General features: G+C 49.7%; 7 protein-coding genes across 7 annotated transcripts; 2 read left to right on the top strand and 5 right to left on the bottom strand.

The window, feature by feature from the left end:
* Positions 1 to 883: 883 nt before the first annotated feature.
* Positions 884 to 1,784, top strand: Pdw03_1001 (FAD binding domain family protein; the record flags this gene model as incomplete). The annotated part of the gene is made up of 5 exons (XM_066099778.1): positions 884 to 979; positions 1,033 to 1,433; positions 1,497 to 1,576; positions 1,628 to 1,658; positions 1,721 to 1,784. The coding sequence occupies 5 exons, from the start codon at positions 884 to 886 to the stop codon at positions 1,782 to 1,784; spliced, it is 672 nt and encodes a 223-aa protein (XP_065957505.1).
* Positions 1,785 to 2,117: 333 nt separating this feature from the next.
* On the bottom strand, positions 2,118 to 3,440 carry Pdw03_1000 (putative peptidase; the record flags this gene model as incomplete). The annotated part of the gene is made up of 3 exons (XM_014679246.2): positions 2,118 to 2,758; positions 2,820 to 3,363; positions 3,414 to 3,440. The coding sequence occupies 3 exons, from the start codon at positions 3,438 to 3,440 to the stop codon at positions 2,118 to 2,120; spliced, it is 1,212 nt and encodes a 403-aa protein (XP_014534732.2).
* Positions 3,441 to 3,744: 304 nt separating this feature from the next.
* On the top strand, positions 3,745 to 5,205 carry Pdw03_0999 (Tetratricopeptide-like helical; the record flags this gene model as incomplete). The annotated part of the gene is made up of 1 exon (XM_014679245.1): positions 3,745 to 5,205. The coding sequence occupies one exon, from the start codon at positions 3,745 to 3,747 to the stop codon at positions 5,203 to 5,205; it is 1,461 nt and encodes a 486-aa protein (XP_014534731.1).
* Positions 5,206 to 5,694: 489 nt separating this feature from the next.
* Pdw03_0998 (40S ribosomal protein RACK1) lies at positions 5,695 to 7,103 on the bottom strand (the record flags this gene model as incomplete). The annotated part of the gene is made up of 4 exons (XM_014679244.1): positions 5,695 to 6,120; positions 6,374 to 6,691; positions 6,822 to 6,948; positions 7,024 to 7,103. 4 exons carry the CDS (start codon positions 7,101 to 7,103, stop codon positions 5,695 to 5,697), a joined length of 951 nt encoding a protein of 316 aa, XP_014534730.1.
* Positions 7,104 to 7,562: 459 nt separating this feature from the next.
* On the bottom strand, positions 7,563 to 8,552 carry Pdw03_0997 (TPR repeat protein; the record flags this gene model as incomplete). Its single annotated transcript, XM_014679243.1, has 2 exons — positions 7,563 to 7,996; positions 8,105 to 8,552. The coding sequence occupies 2 exons, from the start codon at positions 8,550 to 8,552 to the stop codon at positions 7,563 to 7,565; spliced, it is 882 nt and encodes a 293-aa protein (XP_014534729.1).
* A 733-nt stretch (positions 8,553 to 9,285) lies between these two features.
* On the bottom strand, positions 9,286 to 10,218 carry Pdw03_0996 (Endosomal cargo receptor (Erv25), putative; the record flags this gene model as incomplete). The annotated part of the gene is made up of 4 exons (XM_014679242.1): positions 9,286 to 9,304; positions 9,367 to 9,667; positions 9,762 to 9,888; positions 10,006 to 10,218. The coding sequence occupies 4 exons, from the start codon at positions 10,216 to 10,218 to the stop codon at positions 9,286 to 9,288; spliced, it is 660 nt and encodes a 219-aa protein (XP_014534728.1).
* A 668-nt stretch (positions 10,219 to 10,886) lies between these two features.
* Positions 10,887 to 14,597, bottom strand: Pdw03_0995 (Collagen alpha-2(I) chain; the record flags this gene model as incomplete). The annotated part of the gene is made up of 2 exons (XM_066099777.1): positions 10,887 to 13,606; positions 13,664 to 14,597. 2 exons carry the CDS (start codon positions 14,595 to 14,597, stop codon positions 10,887 to 10,889), a joined length of 3,654 nt encoding a protein of 1,217 aa, XP_065957504.1.
* Between the last annotated feature and the right edge of the window lie 3,227 nt (positions 14,598 to 17,824).

Raw genomic sequence — 17,824 nt, 5'->3', positions numbered from 1 at the left:
AAGCTGCCAATCAAAGTGGGAGAGAAAATTAATTAAGAGGGGTGTGAAAAATGTCCTGAATCTATATCTCGGTCAAATCAGTGTCGACGACAATTTCTGATGCCAATAGTGTTTTACTTTCTATGAATAGTGTCCCACCTCCTTCAGGCCGTGTAGGCTCAGCAAGTTGATGCTCTGGACCATGAGACTCTGTGTCAGGAGAAAAGTTGACAGAACTGCACTCCATGGTCAGAGGGAACTCAGCTAGGGTGTCTGATCCAGCATCACAACCTGGACACTGTGAATTTTTTCGTCTGGGTGTTTGGTGGCTCGTTCGAGCTTAAGTTCCTGCACACATGGACTCTTCCACACATAAACAGAATAGTAGTCTAGCCCTTCGCGCCGAGCTAACTGCTCAGTGAGGCTCATTGCCAGAGGGTGCTCGAACAGCTGTGTGAGGTAGCGTTTTCGCTTGCTGCTCACCTGGGCAGAAAGTGACTTGTGGATAGACTAGACTTCCATGTAGAAATGTAGCTTACATACATACAAATAAGATTCAACTTCACGCTGGTTATTGAATAATCACATTCTGTTTCTTGTATTGAATACCTCCAACCTGTATGTAAAACTGGCAATTTCCTAGGGATGAACGTATGACAAATCCAAGTAGTTGTCCCGGCTCTCGGAGAAAGTTAGTTCCGCAGCCCTGCTTGTTGCCTTGTAAATCTGGCATCAAGCTAGCGCTCGAGTCCACTTTTCTTCCAACATAAATTCACCGCTTTTGAAACCGCCTGCCATTTCCATCGAGCTATGATCCAGCTCTCTCGATCATATTTAACCTGCTACCTTCGAGGCTAGCTGCTCAATTAAACACTGCCAAGTGCTTTGCTATCTTTATAACTCTATGTTTACAGCAAGATTATTTGGCCGACAGGCCCGGGTTTCTCCCAAATGGACTTCGTTCCGTTGTGTATCGACATTGGAAGGGTCTCCGCACATAGTATGCGATTGCTGTACTTCACATTGTCCTCATTGAAGCTAAACTCTTGATAGTACGTATTTCAAAATGCTGGACCAGCAAGTGGAACTCACGTCTTGTCACTATTGCCTTCCGAACCAGTCAACCCAGACCTGGCTATCGGACTCGCGACTCAACTACCACCGACAACAGACTCCTTCAAAGAGAACCCTAAATTCCTGAATATAGTACAAGAAGTGTGCTCAGAATTCGCACATGAAGATCCCGATGCCAAGTCTCAAGCGCAGGTCATGGTGTCTGTGGCCGGGGCGAATCTGAATTCAGGCGGCGTGTTATCAACCGGCCGGAACGGGAGACGTAGAGGCGACTCGAGCAGTGGTGCTAGCGGTCAAGGTGGTGCAGGCGCCGGTGGACGTGGTGGTTGGATTCATGTCTCTGACGGCAGACGGCCGCCTGACTATGGACGGATTGCTTGGTAAGGGCTTGCCTGTGTTTCACAAGCACGCTTTACTCCAGATGAGACTAATAATTCATCCAGGCCTGAAGATATGTTCGGAAGCCTTGAGGTAGATTCCAATGGTCAGTTTGTTGGGGAAAATGGCAATTATCAACCAAGTGGTATGTTTTCCGACTACAAGAGACACAACAGGTCAAGCTAATACTTAGCAGGTACCTATCGCATCCTAACCCGGGATGGAATGTAAGTTTCCCCCTTTTAGTTGTTGGGCCATGCTAGTATTCAATGTTGATTGATTGGCATAGTTTCGGATTGAGTCCTTTTCTCAGAGAAAAGCTGGTTCAAAAGCTACGAGAGCTTGAGAAGTGAAATCTTCAAAAATAGGGCATATCGCCATATGTGAACACCCAACAGTCCACTTGGAGCTCCACTTCTCGTTTCAGCCCGCATTCGATCACTATTGAACTTTTCTGCCTAGTCTTTCTTCAACCACGATCGTCTCGTCATCTTGCAGGACAGTTGAGTCTCCTACTTCATGGAGCTGAGCTCACTCGATGCATTAGAAACGACTTGCATCGTCTACTCAATGTAGTTCGGTCATGCCGTCCCCATCGCTGCCTTGACAAAAACGAAGAATGCAGTTTGGTCAAAAGTTTGGCCAACAAGAAAAAGCAATATTCATGTGCTTTATTGCATCTCTCATTACTTCTTGAAGAAACTCGTAATTCGCTGTGATCCATCTGCCGCCTTCTTCCCACTGGCCCTCTTCATAGGACTATTATGTGTAGCACTGCGCAGCTTGTTCTTTTGCGGCGATGGCCCCATTTGATCTGAATCGACCATTTGCTTCTTACTTTCCTCCACTGCACCAGGAGCTTCTGGACTATGCTCCCTTTTGACAGCTGACACCGGTTTTGGGATATTGTCCTCGCTCCATTCTGAAACCTTAGTTGTGCGATCCTCGTCTTTAAATATCTTCACTTTCGGTGACTCGGCCTCCTTCGTTGGAGGGGGATCTGTATTCTCCTTCGAATTTATACTGGCAAAGAAGTTTGCAATGTTGCTCTTGTTCTCCTTGCTGTCAACAGGAACAACAAAGTTCGGGGAATTATTTCCGACTTTCCCAACCTCGTTGGGAACAGGATAGCATTCCAGTTCGCCCTCGTAGGGCTTGAGAATTGATTGGAGCTCCTTTGACCAGGTCTTCTGGCGGGGGTCCAGCCATTTATTCATTGCTTCACTACCGGAGTCTAAAATGACGGGCATGCGTTCATGCAAAAACTTCAGGTATGAGTTAGACGAGGTCGTGATCACCGTGTACGTGTAGAGCTTTTCGTCAGAACCTATGCAATGAAATTGTCAGCCCGATTATTAGTTCACGATGTCAGAAAAGCATTGACATACCCTGATAGGAAACACAGTCCCACAACCCAGCGAAGCACATTAGCTCACCGTCTTTGCGCCGGACAAAGTGCGGAACCTTTTCTTTGCCCCCGGGCCCCTTCTTCAGCCACTCGTAAAAGCCCTGGCAAATGACAATGCACCTCTTTCGTCGCTTCATGGTAGTCCACATCCCCGAATCCTGGATCAATGAGTCATCGCGACAGTTGATCGTGCGCATCATAGATCCGTAGTCTGGCTGACGCTTCGTCCAGAATGGGATGAGACCCCATTTCATGCTCTGCAGCTTGTATTTGATAACCCCGTTGTCTACTGTCGTAGCATCTGAGCTCATGTCATCTTTTGCTTTTCCTAAATCTTGATCTTGGCGCTCGCTATCAGCATCTTGCTGAGCATCGTAGCTCCCTTTGTCGGTGATCTCAGCGCGATAGACAGCGCCGAAGTTGCCCGGTGCAAAGTTAAATGTCTCTCTGACCGCATCATCGTCTGGTGCTTCATCCACCTGCATGCCTTGCTCTTGCATGCGTTTTTGGATGTACACCATGCGCTTAAGATCGTCAGCTGGCGGACAGTCTTGACGCAGGGGCTGTAACATACCACGCCCAAAGCGTATCGCCCACACATTATCGGTGTAAATCACTAGATCAATTCAATAGCGAGGGCTTTACAATCAATGCTGGATCGAATCAGTGCATTTTCCTGACGGAATGGGTGGAAAGGCGAGTGCATGCTGCAGCGGGCGACGTCATATGGCGGAGCGGAGCTTGGACCACCTGAAAACCAAGGGCTCTCCATCAACTCACCATGTGCCCTCTCCCTTTCCATCTCCTTCATTCTCTTCATCAATCCCTCAGGTCAAAACAGACTAGCGCCCGCTCAACAAAACAACACATGAAATTTTAATCGAATACCTACCCACACACTCCCAATGTTCCGCGCAGCATCACGGCACACGAGCGCGCAAGCCGCAAAACTTCTACAACCACAACCAAAGAGCCTCACCCGCTCAATATACACAAACTGCACAACCCGACCAACCCCCCAATCCCGCATCAACAATGGCAAACCACTTGCAAGCCCCTACATCTCCGGCACACGACACCTCACGATCATGCAGAAAATCAGCCGGAAATACCGCGAAGCTTCTAAAGGAATCTGGCGCAAGAATCCCATCCTCATGCCACTAGCAATCTTCTCCGTTGTCGGTGGAGCCTTTATTTTCGCCTACATCTCCTACGTGGAATTGACACGAGTCGGGCCACAGTACCACAAATTCCCGCCGCCGGTGGCCGACGCTCTCCGCACGGCTATCTATTACACCGAGATCGATCTCAACCCAGCTAAATCGATGAAGGCATACAGAGAGGCGCTGCGTATATCATTTGAGATGGGAATACACCCATACTCGGATGAGATACTTGGGATCAAGCTGCAAGTTGCTATGATGCTGGAGAAGGCTGGACTTGTGAAGCCTGCGATTGATGTGTTGGAGCGAACGAAGAACGAGACTCTGGCCTGGGTGGAGGATGTCACAGCAGGAAACGATACTGCAGCGGCCGAGAAGGTGAAGCAAGCGCAGGCGCAGGTGCAGAAGAGCACGGTCAATGTTCAGGTTGACACCGAGGCGATTCAGGAAACCGAAGAGGACCTGAAAGCAATGGCGCAGTATGAGGCTCGTCAGCGAGATAAGGCACTCAAGAAGGTTGTCGGCATTGCAATGAAGCTTGGCGAGCTTTATTCCAGCGAGTACATTCAGGATGAGAAGAAAGCCGAGGTCGCGCAGGTCGCTGCTGTGGAGATCTGTCTGAAGGAAATGCACCGTCGCCAGAGGCTGGGACTTCCTGTTGGAAGCTCTAGCAGTGGTGAGGGCTCGGACGGCGAGGCATGGCTGAACCTCACTGAGATCGCGACGGCGCTGGCTGAGCTTGCTGCTACCTATACCGCCAAGGAGCGGTATGAGCTGGCCATGCCGCTGTATATGCGTGCGTTGGATTTGATCCGCGCCGCGGAAGGAACTTCCAAATCGTGCAAACAGGTCGTGCTGCTGAACGACATTGCTACCGCTCTGGTCGGCCAGATTCAACTACCCGCCAAGTCTCAGCCACAGCAACAACCTGTTACGGCGGAGCAGACTGTTGAGGCTGCCCAGAAGTGGGCGGAAAAGGCCATTGAGGTTGCGGCGCACATCCAACCTCCTCTACGTGACGAGGAGTGCGATATTACTTGTGTGGTTGCGACGTATAACCTGGGCGAGCTGGCTGAGCTGCGTAAGAAGCCAGAAGTCGCCAAGCAGCGGTATATTGAGGCCAAGGCGATGGCCGATGGGATTGGATATGAGGAAGGGAGTATGATGGCCAAGGAGGCTTTGAAGAGACTTGGAAAGAGATGATGGGTAGATCTGAGAAGGCCTCTCTGTTCAGCCATTACGACCGTTGGAAATAGAAATCTCAAACCACTTCTGTACATTTGGCACTATCCGAAGAACTTCAGCAGCTATCGCAGCAATACCCTACGTAGGCAGACACGATATAAGAAACAGAGAAAACATTAATTCAACATGAGCGACAGGCGGTACGACAGTTTTACAAGAGATTTTCAATAATAAAAAATAGGAAACATTTTGATGCCTTAACTGGTATTAGAACATCACACGTCTTGTACAAGATTCCATACATTTTACATGCGGATCGAGTAGGCTAGACATGTCAGAAAACCTCCAGGCCGGGGACGACTCAGTCCCGGCGAGAAGTGCTTCATTGCTCGTGGCTCATACATCCCAAACCAATGCTCTTCTGGCCATATCTTTTGAACTTTTTTTCAATTCCCTTGTCAACAGGTCAAAAAGAGGCTCCTCAAGCTCCGATACAACAACTCAAATCTATGCGCGCGACATAACACCCCAGGCACGGATCTTGTTGTCAGTGTAACCGGCGAACAGGGTCTGGCCGTCAGCGGACCAGGCCAAGCTGATGCACTCGGGGTCACGGCTCTTCTTGCCCTTCTCAACGAACTCAGGCTTGAGCTCATCAACCTTGCTCTTCTTCTCGAGGTCGAAGATGGTGATGGAGCTGCTGGTGGCAGCGCAGAGCCAGTAGCGGTTGGGAGAGAAGACAAGGGCGTGAATCTCATCACCAGCGGAGAGGGAGTAGAGGTGCTTGGACTCGTTAAGGTCCCAGAGCATGGTGGTACCGTCCTTGCCACCGGAGGCGCAGAGAGATCCGTCGGGGGAGATAGTGACGGTGTTGATGTATCCGGTGTGACCGATGTGGTCGGTCTGGAGACGGCAGGAAGCGAGCTCCCAAACCTAGACGCGAATCAGGTGTTAGCGTCGATGTTCTCATAAAGAATGTTATGTGTCAAGGAAAATTTTTCCAATCCTTCTCTCGTTCAATTAAAAACGATTGAAAATTGTTGCTGTGCCCATCAGGCAAAATGGGTGAAAATTGTCTCATGGCCCCGAAAGGCTCTGAAGTAGCAAATACGTTTATGCAAACATCACGCGGGCAAAGCATTGCGGGGAGGAAATTCTGTAGGAAAGTTCGGAATCGAGAGCGTACCTTGACGAGCTTGTCCCAGCCAGCGGAGACAATGACGGGGTTCTGGGGGTTGGGGCTGAAGCGAACGCAGGAAACCCACTCGGTGTGACCCTTGTCGGTGATGGTGAACTTGCAGTCACCGAGGGTGTTCCACAGCTTGATGGAGCGGTCACGAGAACCGGAGACGATCTGACGGTTGTCGGCGGAGAACGAGACGGACAGAACATCGTTGGTGTGGCCGACAAAAGTGCGGGTGGTGTTACCGGTGGAGAGCTCCCAGAGACGGAGAGATTTATCCCACGAGGCAGACAGAGCGTAGGCACCGTCGGAGGAGATCACCTATAACGCAGACAAGACCATTGGTCAGCCAAAACCATTCCATCTTTTTTTTTCGAATTGCGCCATCCAAATCCACCTGTCGCATCCAATGGCTTGTGGGTTTGGTTCACTCGGGAAAAGAAAAACGTACACAGTCAGAGACGATGTGCGAGTGACCCTCGAGGCTGCGCTTGGGGTAACCGTAGGCCTGCTCATCACGGGTAAGGTTCCAGATGATCAGGGTCTTGTCGCGGGAAGCGGACAGCAGCATGTTGGGGCTATCATCAAACGTTCAAGTCAGAATTTTGTCCCTTCAAAATTTCAATCCTCCGATCGGGATAGGTCGTTCTTACTTCTCCAGGGAGGTGGCGAGGGAAGTAACCCAGCCATTGTGGCCCTCAAGGGTGCCGCGAAGAACCAGCTGCTCAGCCATGATGGGAATGAGACAATGAAGGAGAGAGAGGGATGGGCGGAGATTGTCGTTGACTCTGGGGGGGGGAGGTAAAATCGAGATGGGAGGCAGACGTGCCCGCTCAAGCCCTAAGCCGCTTCGCTGCTCTCCTTGTGTGGTTCCGTGGAGCCCTAATACTAAGCGAATGGATCACATGACTTGCATCAATGCAGAGCTCTGGACCTCGGCTGCGATGCATATCGGACATGGAGAATTAAAGGTTGATTTGTATTCAAGTTCTCTCTGTCATGTTCAAAAATTTCCATTTGCTTTTTCTTTGTTTCCCAGTTTTGAAGCTTTATACCCGTTGATCCCAGTACCATCAAATACACAACGTTCTTAACACACGCCTGCATATGGACAACACGACCACTGCGACAACTATAGTACAGTTTTGAAATCGACAAACCTGCTGAGGTCGATTTTCTCCTTCACAGATACTCATGAGTTAAACACCTGAACATCGGGCATTCTTCCCAAGCCACCGCCACCAGTCTTCTTATTCTTGGCCTTCTCAAAGCCAGTAGCACTCTTATCGCGAACATGCTCTCTGAGGAGCGTGAGTACCTCAGAGCCCCGCCAGCGCGACGGAACAGGCCGGTAAGCCGCTCTGAAAGCACCGATGGTCTGCGCCCATTCACCGCTTTTGGCACCGGTCTCCTTCCAACCCTCGGTGATGGTATCCTCTTTTGGAGCAGTGGGTGAGATCTCCTCCGGCGGGTCCTGCGTAGCCCAGTAGTAGATGTCCCAGTCATTTTCGTCGAGGAAGCTGTCGTATTCGACGAGCTGATCGTAGTCCATCTTGCCCAGGTAGACATCTGCGAAGGTCGAGAGTAGCAGGTCTGACTCCAGGATTCCGCGCTTGCGGCTTTGATCTGAGGTAGAATCGGTTAGCTTGAAAGATTCTTAATATTTTGATGCACCGGATCCTCGGCATTAGCATTGGGACCGAGGTTTCAGCACGGATGGGAACGGATACGAACATAGCAAACGTGCTCTCTTCGTGGCAAGTTCCTCCCCAACTCTCTTCAAGGGCTCAACCTTAAACGTAATACCCTCCATCTCGCCAACGCCAAGCTCTGGCTTCTGCGCTCCGTTATCCTGACGACCACCGGTGAAATGTTCAATCCTTCCGGGGTACGGATCGGACGGTCTGTAATTGGGATCGACTGAGTTCAGCATCTCCGGTGGCGGTGGCTTCTGGCCGACATTGATGAAGTCCTTTGTCATAGTAGAGGTTGTGTTGGGCACAAATTGATTCGGAGACTTTTTGGACTGGTTTGAGCGGTGCGCCTTTACCTCCGGAGCAGCTTCGTCGCCATCTTTGAAGCGTAGAGTTGTTGCGCCGAATTGGCGGTTTGATCTTGTGATTGTGCTTAAGGATGATGGCACTGGTCGCACAAGGCGCTGCAGTATACGTGGGCCGGACATATTGTTGTGCGTTATCCCGTATAGAGAGTTGGGACTTTCTTTCCTCTAGGAATGAGGAGTTGGCGTTTGATGCTCGGCTTTGACATCATCCGGCGTATTAGCCCGGGGAACCGAAAAGCTCCTGCAATGCCCGGTGTTTGTTCTGTTTGCAAAGCTAAACATTCCACTGAGAGGCCGTGGATTACACACTTTTAAACACAGTTCAGTTCTCTAGCTTATTTCTCTAGGTTCCATGTGTCTAATAAGGCCTTTCTGAACTTGGAATCGAGTCCCTTTCATTTTTGCTGTCTTGGCCTGTCTGTTGTTTTCGTTTAATTGGACTTCATATCCCTCTGCAAGATGTCGATCTAGATGCATACACCGATCTCGTGTAGACATCCAACGCTCTCTCTTTGTTGTAGAGCTCTCTTCTAAGGTACCTACCATGTAAGTAGTGCTTTACCATGCACTAAAATTTCCATCCATCCATGAATCCTCGTGCTAAACCGCATTCTATGAAAAGGAGTCCGGTGAAGTATAACTGACCAACCATCCCGAAAACATCACATGCAAGAATCAGAAAATCTTACTAGCGCCAGGCTGCAGAACGCATGGTGTACATTTTATATCATTGAGATCATGACTGTTGAACAGAATGCCACTTGACATTAGAGCTAAAGGATTTGCAATGCAACCGCTGCAAAACTAGAAAAAAGAACCATCAAAGATGCAACCATTCCATGGACGAGTAAATTTAGATAAGGTGTTTAGATCTGTAAGAACCAATTGGTCAGCAACCAATACCACCCTCCACCACAATCGCAATTCGACATACCTGAAGTAAGCCCTCAGGTAAACAACCTGCCAAGCACCAAGCCCGACAAGCATACCCATGGTCCCGAAAGCGAACCACTTGACACGCTCATTGGTGCTCTCATTGGTATCACGCAAACGCTGCTCACGTGCACGCAGGTACTCCATCTCAGTCACCACATCGGCAACCATCTCCTCGATACGGCGGAGGTCTGTCTCAACGGGCTTGAGCTTCTCCTGCGACTGGACACTGTTCCAGTCGCGAGCGTCTGCGCCAATCTCGATATCAAGTTCGATGGGGCGGGAGGGGTTCTGGATGGTGCCTGATGGGGTGGTGTTGTTTTAGTGTCACTTTCTCTTTGATTCTGATTTTTCCCCGCAGAAATGTTCGGATTGCTTGAAGGGGCTACCACTTACTGTGGCCGATAAGTTGGTTCTCGAAGCAGACGTCGAAAGCCGTGTCCGCGGGCGAAGTGAAGATCTGACGTGTCTCGCCGATGACATCCTTGGGGCGACCGTGATCATTTCCCATAGCGTCCTTGATCTGTACAGAAAAAAGAATGAGTTGCGGTCCACAATTTAGCACTTCAGCGGATTGGTTTCCAAGCCCCAGCAAACCAAGGACGACACCCTATCCTCATCCAGATATAATTGCACGTACATGAATGTTGACCTTCTGGCCATCAGCCTTCGTGCCGCCAACAATGGTAGTGACAACGACGAGCTGGTCCTTCGAGACGAAGTTGCGAATGCATCTCTCGTTCTTGCCACTACCTGAGGTGGCGATGAGGTCGAATTTCAGGGCGCTGGCAAGCTGAACAAAGACAAAAAAGAAGCCAAGGATACCCCTCAACGTGATAGGTGAGGTGCCCATTTTTGCGGCGTGGAATTGGCGGTTGTAAACACGGATGCTTGCTGCAGTTGATGACACCTGGTAAGGGGAGCGCAGGATTAACTTTGTTCCGACGTTACGGCCCAGGAGCTATACTTTGAGGGGTGTGGGGGGGGGGGAGGGAAGGGGGTTCTTGCTTCATACGGCAAATAATGCTTGGCTCTGAAATTTTAGTGTTTTCCATAGCTGGGTTATTCCTACGAATTGATTTGTGATGTTCATAGAAAAGGAATGGTTTCTGAATGTCAGGGCACTGAAAAATGGCCCAAGTATAGGCATGGTATCTCGAAATCCACGAAAACAATGAATGCGACGTCCCACCAAAGAAACAAAATAGAAAACCCGAAGTCCGTATTAATCGTTCAGTCTTGCGCGGAGAGTTGGAAGGGAAAGTGCCGCACAGAAGTGCAAGAGAAGAGAAAAAAAAAGCCACCCGGTCGTAGCCAGAGTGAACAGTATGAAATGAAAAAGTGGACATGGCTCTATCTGAAAAAAAGCCAAGGAAAAGGGAATGGCAAATGTGGCAGTATGATGTTGCACAAGCAAGAAATACCAAAGTGATGGACATGATATGTAGATCGTTAGATGAATTGGAACGCTCAGCAAAGCAAGACATTAGTCGAGAATATCGTTTGGATACTTTCAACCCACTAGGCCCCAACCTTTTTTCGACGTGTGAAGAAGCGGGAGAAGCCACTGTCCTTTGGCTTAGATCCAATTGGTGTTGGTGAAGATCGCGTAGTGCCCGGAGGAGGCCCGGTGTTACGGAAGAAATCCGCCAAATCACCAGTGTTAGTCTGGCGGTTTGAGATAGAAGGTATAGTGCCATTATTGCGCTCCTGGCCAACCTTGGTTGGGGAATTTTGTGTGCGCAAGGAGGTTTGAGAGGTGCGGAGCAGGCGGGCCTTCATGCCCGATGCACCAGTCAGACCATTTGATGAAGGAGCACTGACTGCAAGCGGCTTCGGGAACTGTTCGGAGGGGGGAGGGGGGGGAACGTTGCGCAGGAAATCTATCAGGCTCTCCTCCTCACGCCTGGGCTTGGGGTTTGCTTCCTTTTCCAGAAGCTCTTCCAGAAGCGCGTCATCATCATCGTTGTCAATGGCGTAGGGATCTGGGGCACGGCGTTGCTTCCGAACAGGTTGAGGCTCATCGATGTCCGTGGCGCTTCCTGATGCAGTAGCCTTGTTTCGATTTGAATCCAGCAATCCGGACCGTGAACCAAGAGATGTCAAGGATTTATTGGGTGTAGATCCAGCGCTGACGAAAGAGCAGAAAGTAGTGTTCTCTAGATGAAGATCATCTGAATCAAGAGTGTCACGGAAAGGTGCAACTGCCCGAGGAATTCGGTGAGCACCTGCTGGCATAGGAGGTCCCTCACGAATGAAGTCGATGAGGTCCGAACTCAGAGATCCTCTTGTCGCAGCAGACCGAGCTTGAAGTTTAGGTCGGTTGCCACGGGAGACAGAGGAGAGAGTTGATGGAGGACGAGCAGGACGTAGGCTCTCGGCAGAGATAGAGGTCATAGACTCGAATGGCCCACTAGCAGGGCCAGTCGATCTCATGAATTCTGCAAAGTCGCGTGTCGAATCCGAGGGCACGATTCGCGCATCCCGCGCTTGTCCAGTTTTGCTAGACCTCGAGGTTGGTGACAAACTGGCCAAGCGGGTGGTAAGTGGGATGTGCTTGGGTGACTCAATGGATCTGGTGTGGGAGATTGGAGATATCTCCTCAGTTGCTCTTGGGGAAACCAAAGTTTGAGGAGAGGGTTTATCTTCGACTGGTGGTGGTGCAGTGGTATCTAATAAATCTGCGAGGTCGGAGACGCCTGCCGTTTCTGATCGAGGAACTGATCGGTTAGGCAGGTCGGGGAAGGTCATCTCCCTCACACTTCGGGGCGTGAGGGTGTAATGAACAGTCTCATCACTGTTGATCAGCGTGTCCAAATTGGCAGCCTCGTTGTCTGCAGAGTCTACGCTCCCGTCAGATGCGCGACTAGTCTCAGACGAGCTGCGCATGCCGGGTGAGCCAGAGTCACCCTGGGATCGACTCAAGATACCCTTCAATTTGTTAGACACCTGCGACGTGGTAGAGCCAGCAGTCATTGGACGCGTATTCTCGCGAGTGCTACCGAAGCTACCAGACCGACGGGTTTTACTGATGACAGAAGAAGACATCGATGACCGAGACATGCGCTGAACAGCGGCTCGTTCAACTGCCGAAGCAGGGGCAGAAGAGCTCCGGTTGCTGGTTGTAACCTCCACTGGAACAGGTTGGGGGCGAGCTTTTGATCTCTGCGAGTTACATGAACCGGAGGTCGTGCGACTGGCATCGGCCGGGAGAGCTTGTGAAGAATATGCCGCCTCAGTATGTTCCTCCGATAGCCAAGTGGGCCGGGTGGTGGTCGTGGCCATGTTAATCTGATCATCATCAGTCGCATGGTGATTGATACAAGATGTGACAGTCTCCATCGGAGGTGCGGGTGGAGCTTGCGAAGTCTCAGCCCCTTGCACTGTAGGCTGGCTCTCCACAACGTTTTGCATTTCAGAGTCACTAGTCTGGTCAGAGATCGACCTTGCACTCAGTAGACTGGTATCCCTCGAGGACTGGCGTGTTGGTCGGTATATCGTCGAAGTCAAAGTAGGCTTTTCGCGCAATCCAATGCCCTCAATCACTTTTGGGTCTTTCTGATTTGGCTGATCACTCAAGGATACGACGGAGACGCGAGCACTATTGGATTGATCGGTTATCGAGTCTTCGTCTTGGGCGATAGCGCGCAAGGATGTAACCGTCTCGCTGACTGCAGGAGGCGCCTCCTCTTCTTCGTGCAAGATCGACATTCTAGAATTTTCGAAAGCTTCGGCTGCAGGTTTAAAGGACGGTGTATCTATGTGTTCTGTAGTGACAGCATTACCAGGTGCAGTTTCGGCTACATCCACGTACTCGGCCGATTCATCATCCTCATACATAGTCTCGAGTTGTTTTCTCTCCGATACGGTGGGTGACGGGTGGTCTGTTGGCGACTCTGGCTTCTCCTCGGCGGATTCGGGTTGGGGTGGGTCATTAGGTAGAGACCTCGTACGAAAATGACGGATTGATTTGCCAGGTTCAATAGCTGACGCACCCACTGGCGAGTTTTTTGTTGAACCTAAGGATTTTGGCACAAGCGAGGGCGATGAAAATACCATCAGACTGCGGGGTCGCACCTTGTGGGCAACAACAGCCTCCATGGTCTGTATCTCTCCATCTAGATCGCCAATGTATCCCGGGACCTCGATCTCTTGAACGTCGTAATCGCCCATTGGCAAGGGGACGGTGGCGGGGTCCAAAGGTGGCGGAATCACCACAGGGAGAGGCTCATTTGGAGTCACTGGTTCCTCAATGGTCACAATGCTACTCTTCCGGCTGTTTGCCAGGGAGTACCCACGTGGACGGAATGATTCACGAGAGAGTGTTCGAGAAAGACTGGTTCCGCGTCTGCGCTGCCTCCACGTGCGCCACAGGCGACCCAGGGTTGCATTAAGGGCCAACTTCTCCATATCGAGATCTTCCACTACAAGTCGGTCGATTCTTTTCCGCTCTCCAGATCCACTAAACTCATTACCATTGTTGAGCTGTGCCGACAGACGAGACCGCGATGTCTCGCCAGCGATAACGAGCGCACTCTCGCCAATATATTCGATGATTGAGGTAAGGAATATAGAAGCTGCAGGTGTAATATTGTCGACATGACTAGTAAATCTGCGTGGTGCTCCATCGGTCTCTCCGAGGCTCTCTTGCGCGATGAATTCGTCTTCGTCATCTTCTTCCATATCGCCCAGTCGTGTGTAGACCATGCATCGTAGCCGTGTTAACTTCCATGAGCGTACTAGGTCAAAATCGCCGCTGGGCTGATGGCCGCCGCGGAATCTCGTGGGCTCATCGTCGGCTCCGCCCATGTATTCGCTCAACTCTTCTTCGGCTGATGCCACAACTTCCTTGGCCAAGCGGGGCTTCAACACATCAGCCATGGCGGATCGAATGCCTGCGAGCTGAGTTGATCTTGACGAAGCGAGAATATTAAACAATAGGTTATCGAGGAATCCGTTCAGGAGCGCTAACGCCGCCGGGGTCACCAGCGCCGTGGCGCTAGCCCCGGTTTCCTCATCCTCAGCGACAAAATCGGCAGTGTTGAACTCCTGGTCGGCAGAGATAATCTTCGAAGCCGCAGATGGCGAGATGAACGCTGGGGACGGCGTCACGGACGGTGGGGACATGAGATTGACTCGAGAGAACTGCGAATCACTAGACACAACGCTGGGGCTGCGTGAACGGGATATGGCCCCAGTATCCAGGAATTCGGGTTCTTTGGTGGATTGCATTGTGTATCCTAGGTATCTTTTGGTCAAGGGCTCGAGGACGAGAGCGTAATTTGCCTCTTTTGTCGGTGTTCCTTCGCAGACCTCGATATGGACTGAAGGCGCTAGGTAGAAATCAAAACTTCATAATCATGCTGTACTCCTAGGAACGTCAGTCTGACACGATTATGTGGGTGAAATCTGACTTGAGTGAAACTGGGGGGCCTTGTACGACTGCATGCGCAACCTCGCCCCGACGGACCCGTGACAATTGAAGGGTGGATTTCCAACTTACCCGTTTGAATCAGCGATGCGATCAATGCTCATACCGCTTTAGCCTAGGGAAATTAGAAGGAAGCAAAAAAAAAAGAGAGAGAATTACTCGCAAAGGCCAGGAGTGACTCAGGAGTAATTATTCCATCCGAGTCAAGTGGGGACTTGGGAACATTCGGGGTCGACTACCGAATAATTTATGGAGCATCTGCAATTGTATACAAATCTTACAATCTTACCTGATGACACTTTTCTTTTGGGGTCGCATGGTAAAGATCCCTGTCCCTCAGTTAGGCTAGTTCTTTATTTTGGAACACCATTTCCTATTCACATCTATGTTCAGAGTACTACTCCGTAGATTGCCGGTAGTTGCAGGCAGTTTTACTAATGTGTCTCTTTTTGAAGAGCTATTCAAAGACGCTAGCCCCCCTTCTTGGGACCAGAAAGAAAAACAGATAGCCCACCGCCATCGCGCCCCAGAGAAGGAAAAAAACATTGTTCCAGAGATCGGCACGCTAAAGTGCCCCGCTCGTACCTCGTTTCAGGTCTCATTGGCCGTGAGCAGCCAATCATTGAGTGACGTTCCATGGATTCAGGCGAGGCACTCAGTTAGCCTTTAGCGCCATTCCATTTTGGTACAGTTATTGAATTTTTTATTTTTTCTTTCTCAATTTTCTCCTCAAAAGAAGTTTATCCAGGTGCATGCAGGGTAAATGGGCTTCCAAGATGTGTCTCGGGAATGATTTGTAATTATATTGTCGAAAAGAAGAATATGGAGTATATGTATCTCATTTAAGTCTGACCCGCTCATACTACGGGGCACATTCAGTAGTGTAGCTCTTAGCGCATAATATCCTTTTTCCACACGTTCCTCGGCCGTTCCACAGGTCCCAGGGGCACACGAGGATAAGCCTGTGGCGTAGAAACGCCATGTTAGGTCCCCATTTTCGAGTTTCTACTCCGTAGAAACTTCATGTATACGGAGTAGTACTCCATACATGCAAATTGCACAATTTGAAACCTTGAAACTATTAACACCTGAGACAATTATCCTAAACGATATCAATTTCCCCAATCAGCATCTGCTTAGGAGTGGCCCCCTATGTGACGTGCACCATACCTGATCTGAATTGTCCGCCAACTCTGGGTCCTCCAATCATTTCGTTTGCCGAGCTCCCACCCATGGAAGGTTACCAGATTCATTTTTTCGACAAATTCCCAAGGTCTTACCAATGTAACTAGGTAAGCGAATGAGATCGCTATCTCATATTATTTAGTATGTTAAAGCTGAAAACTGATAATACGGAATATGGAATGTGCGGAGCACTTCGTACCCACCTGAGCATACAACATTATAGATAACAGACTTCGGGTCAGGTGGGCCCGTGTGGTAAAAATACATGCAACATAGGGTTGTAGCGACTATTGCCATCTGCTACAGTGTAAAGCATGCACTAGCAGTAACTAACGATCACAAAGGACATTGTCGTCAGATACTTGGAATCATGCAAGACTATCAGGAGGTTCCTACAGAGTTCCCGGAAAAAGCACTGACTAAAGACACAGCGTACAATTTATTATTGCACCTTGCAGGGCTGCTCTGTAGATCTAGTGATATATCGGATCCCATCCATATGCGTATTCCCTGATCTGTCCTATCCCTCAGCCCTAGAAACAGCTTACTACGCATAGCAGCAATATCCTAGAATCTTGTCCCAGTACCAGCTTGTTAGAGATACTAGAGATCTACGATGAATGTAGATTTAACTGGAAATCTCTTGATGCGTTGAGAGAGAGAGAAACTATCTACATGCTATGACTGAGACTAAGTACTGGGAGCAAACAGTGGGTGGTCACGTGACCTTCCAACACAGCTTAAGTCTCACGCAAGAGTCACCCGTATCGCACACCGATACACTACCCGTTGTAACCAGCGTTTGAATTTCGTCATTCTCACTGATTCCTCAAATGAGCCTCCACCGACGGCTGTATCCGCATTCCCATCCCCGATACCCGCACCCGCACCCTAACACGCGTGGCTGCAACTACAAGTCGTCATCGCTAAAAGAAGAAGCTTGGTCCGCTGGCCCTAGGACTCGCAATTGTGTTTTGTATCCTACGCCCAATGTACCCCGTACGGAAAGAGAGACGCTCCTATCCGTTCCCTGGCTGTCAAATCCTTCACAACAATCTTTCTTGACTCCACTCTTTGCTGCAGAACGTCTTCTGAATGAGGGAAAGTTGTATCATCAATGATCGACAGCGAGTACCAAGGAATAGAAAACTGATAGAGAATAGAGAAATCAAATGCCTGTTTCGGCCAGGTTATATATATTCACCGCATCGATGCAAAGGTCTAAACGCAACCCCCCTACGCCGTGCGCTGCCAAACCTAAGTCTACATTTTACCTTTCCAAGGATTTCCCCGTGCTGTGTATGCTCTATGTTGAATGTCGTTGTGATCGACTGGTTGATTAAAAACGGGGAATCGACAGTTCAACCTTACATATCAACGAGTCATATTTATGTCATACGTTATGCCGTTGCGGTCACTAGCGATTTAATTAAAAACGGCGAGTCGATAGTTTGTCTTTGGATATGCACGAGTCATGTTTATATGATATGTCACTCCGAGACAGTGACTTTTTTTTTTTTGAAAGCACAGGTGCATGTGCTATAGTGGATACATCCAAGTGTAGGTACAGAGTACTCCGTACGGAGCACACATCTTCAAGTTTATTTCTTTCTGTTGGATTACTGTCATCGTACCGCCGGTAGGAGTCACAATATGATGGCTCGGCATGCCAAACCCCGAAACCCCGAGGTGATCTTCACTGCATGAAGATATATGTCATCCTCGACACAGCACTATATTCCTACTCTCTACTCCAGAAGTACAACAACACGTTTACTCCGTACATGGATAGAGCTCGTAACCAGTGGAGCTTGGCCTCACCCAATGCAAGATTTCTTGCCTC

The sequence above is a fragment of the Penicillium digitatum genome, chromosome 4 (assembly GCF_016767815.1).
Source record: "Penicillium digitatum chromosome 4, complete sequence".
NCBI lineage: Eukaryota > Fungi > Ascomycota > Eurotiomycetes > Eurotiales > Aspergillaceae > Penicillium > Penicillium digitatum.
The sequence above is the reverse complement of the archived record's forward strand: the minus strand, read 5'-3'. Positions and strand labels throughout refer to the sequence as shown.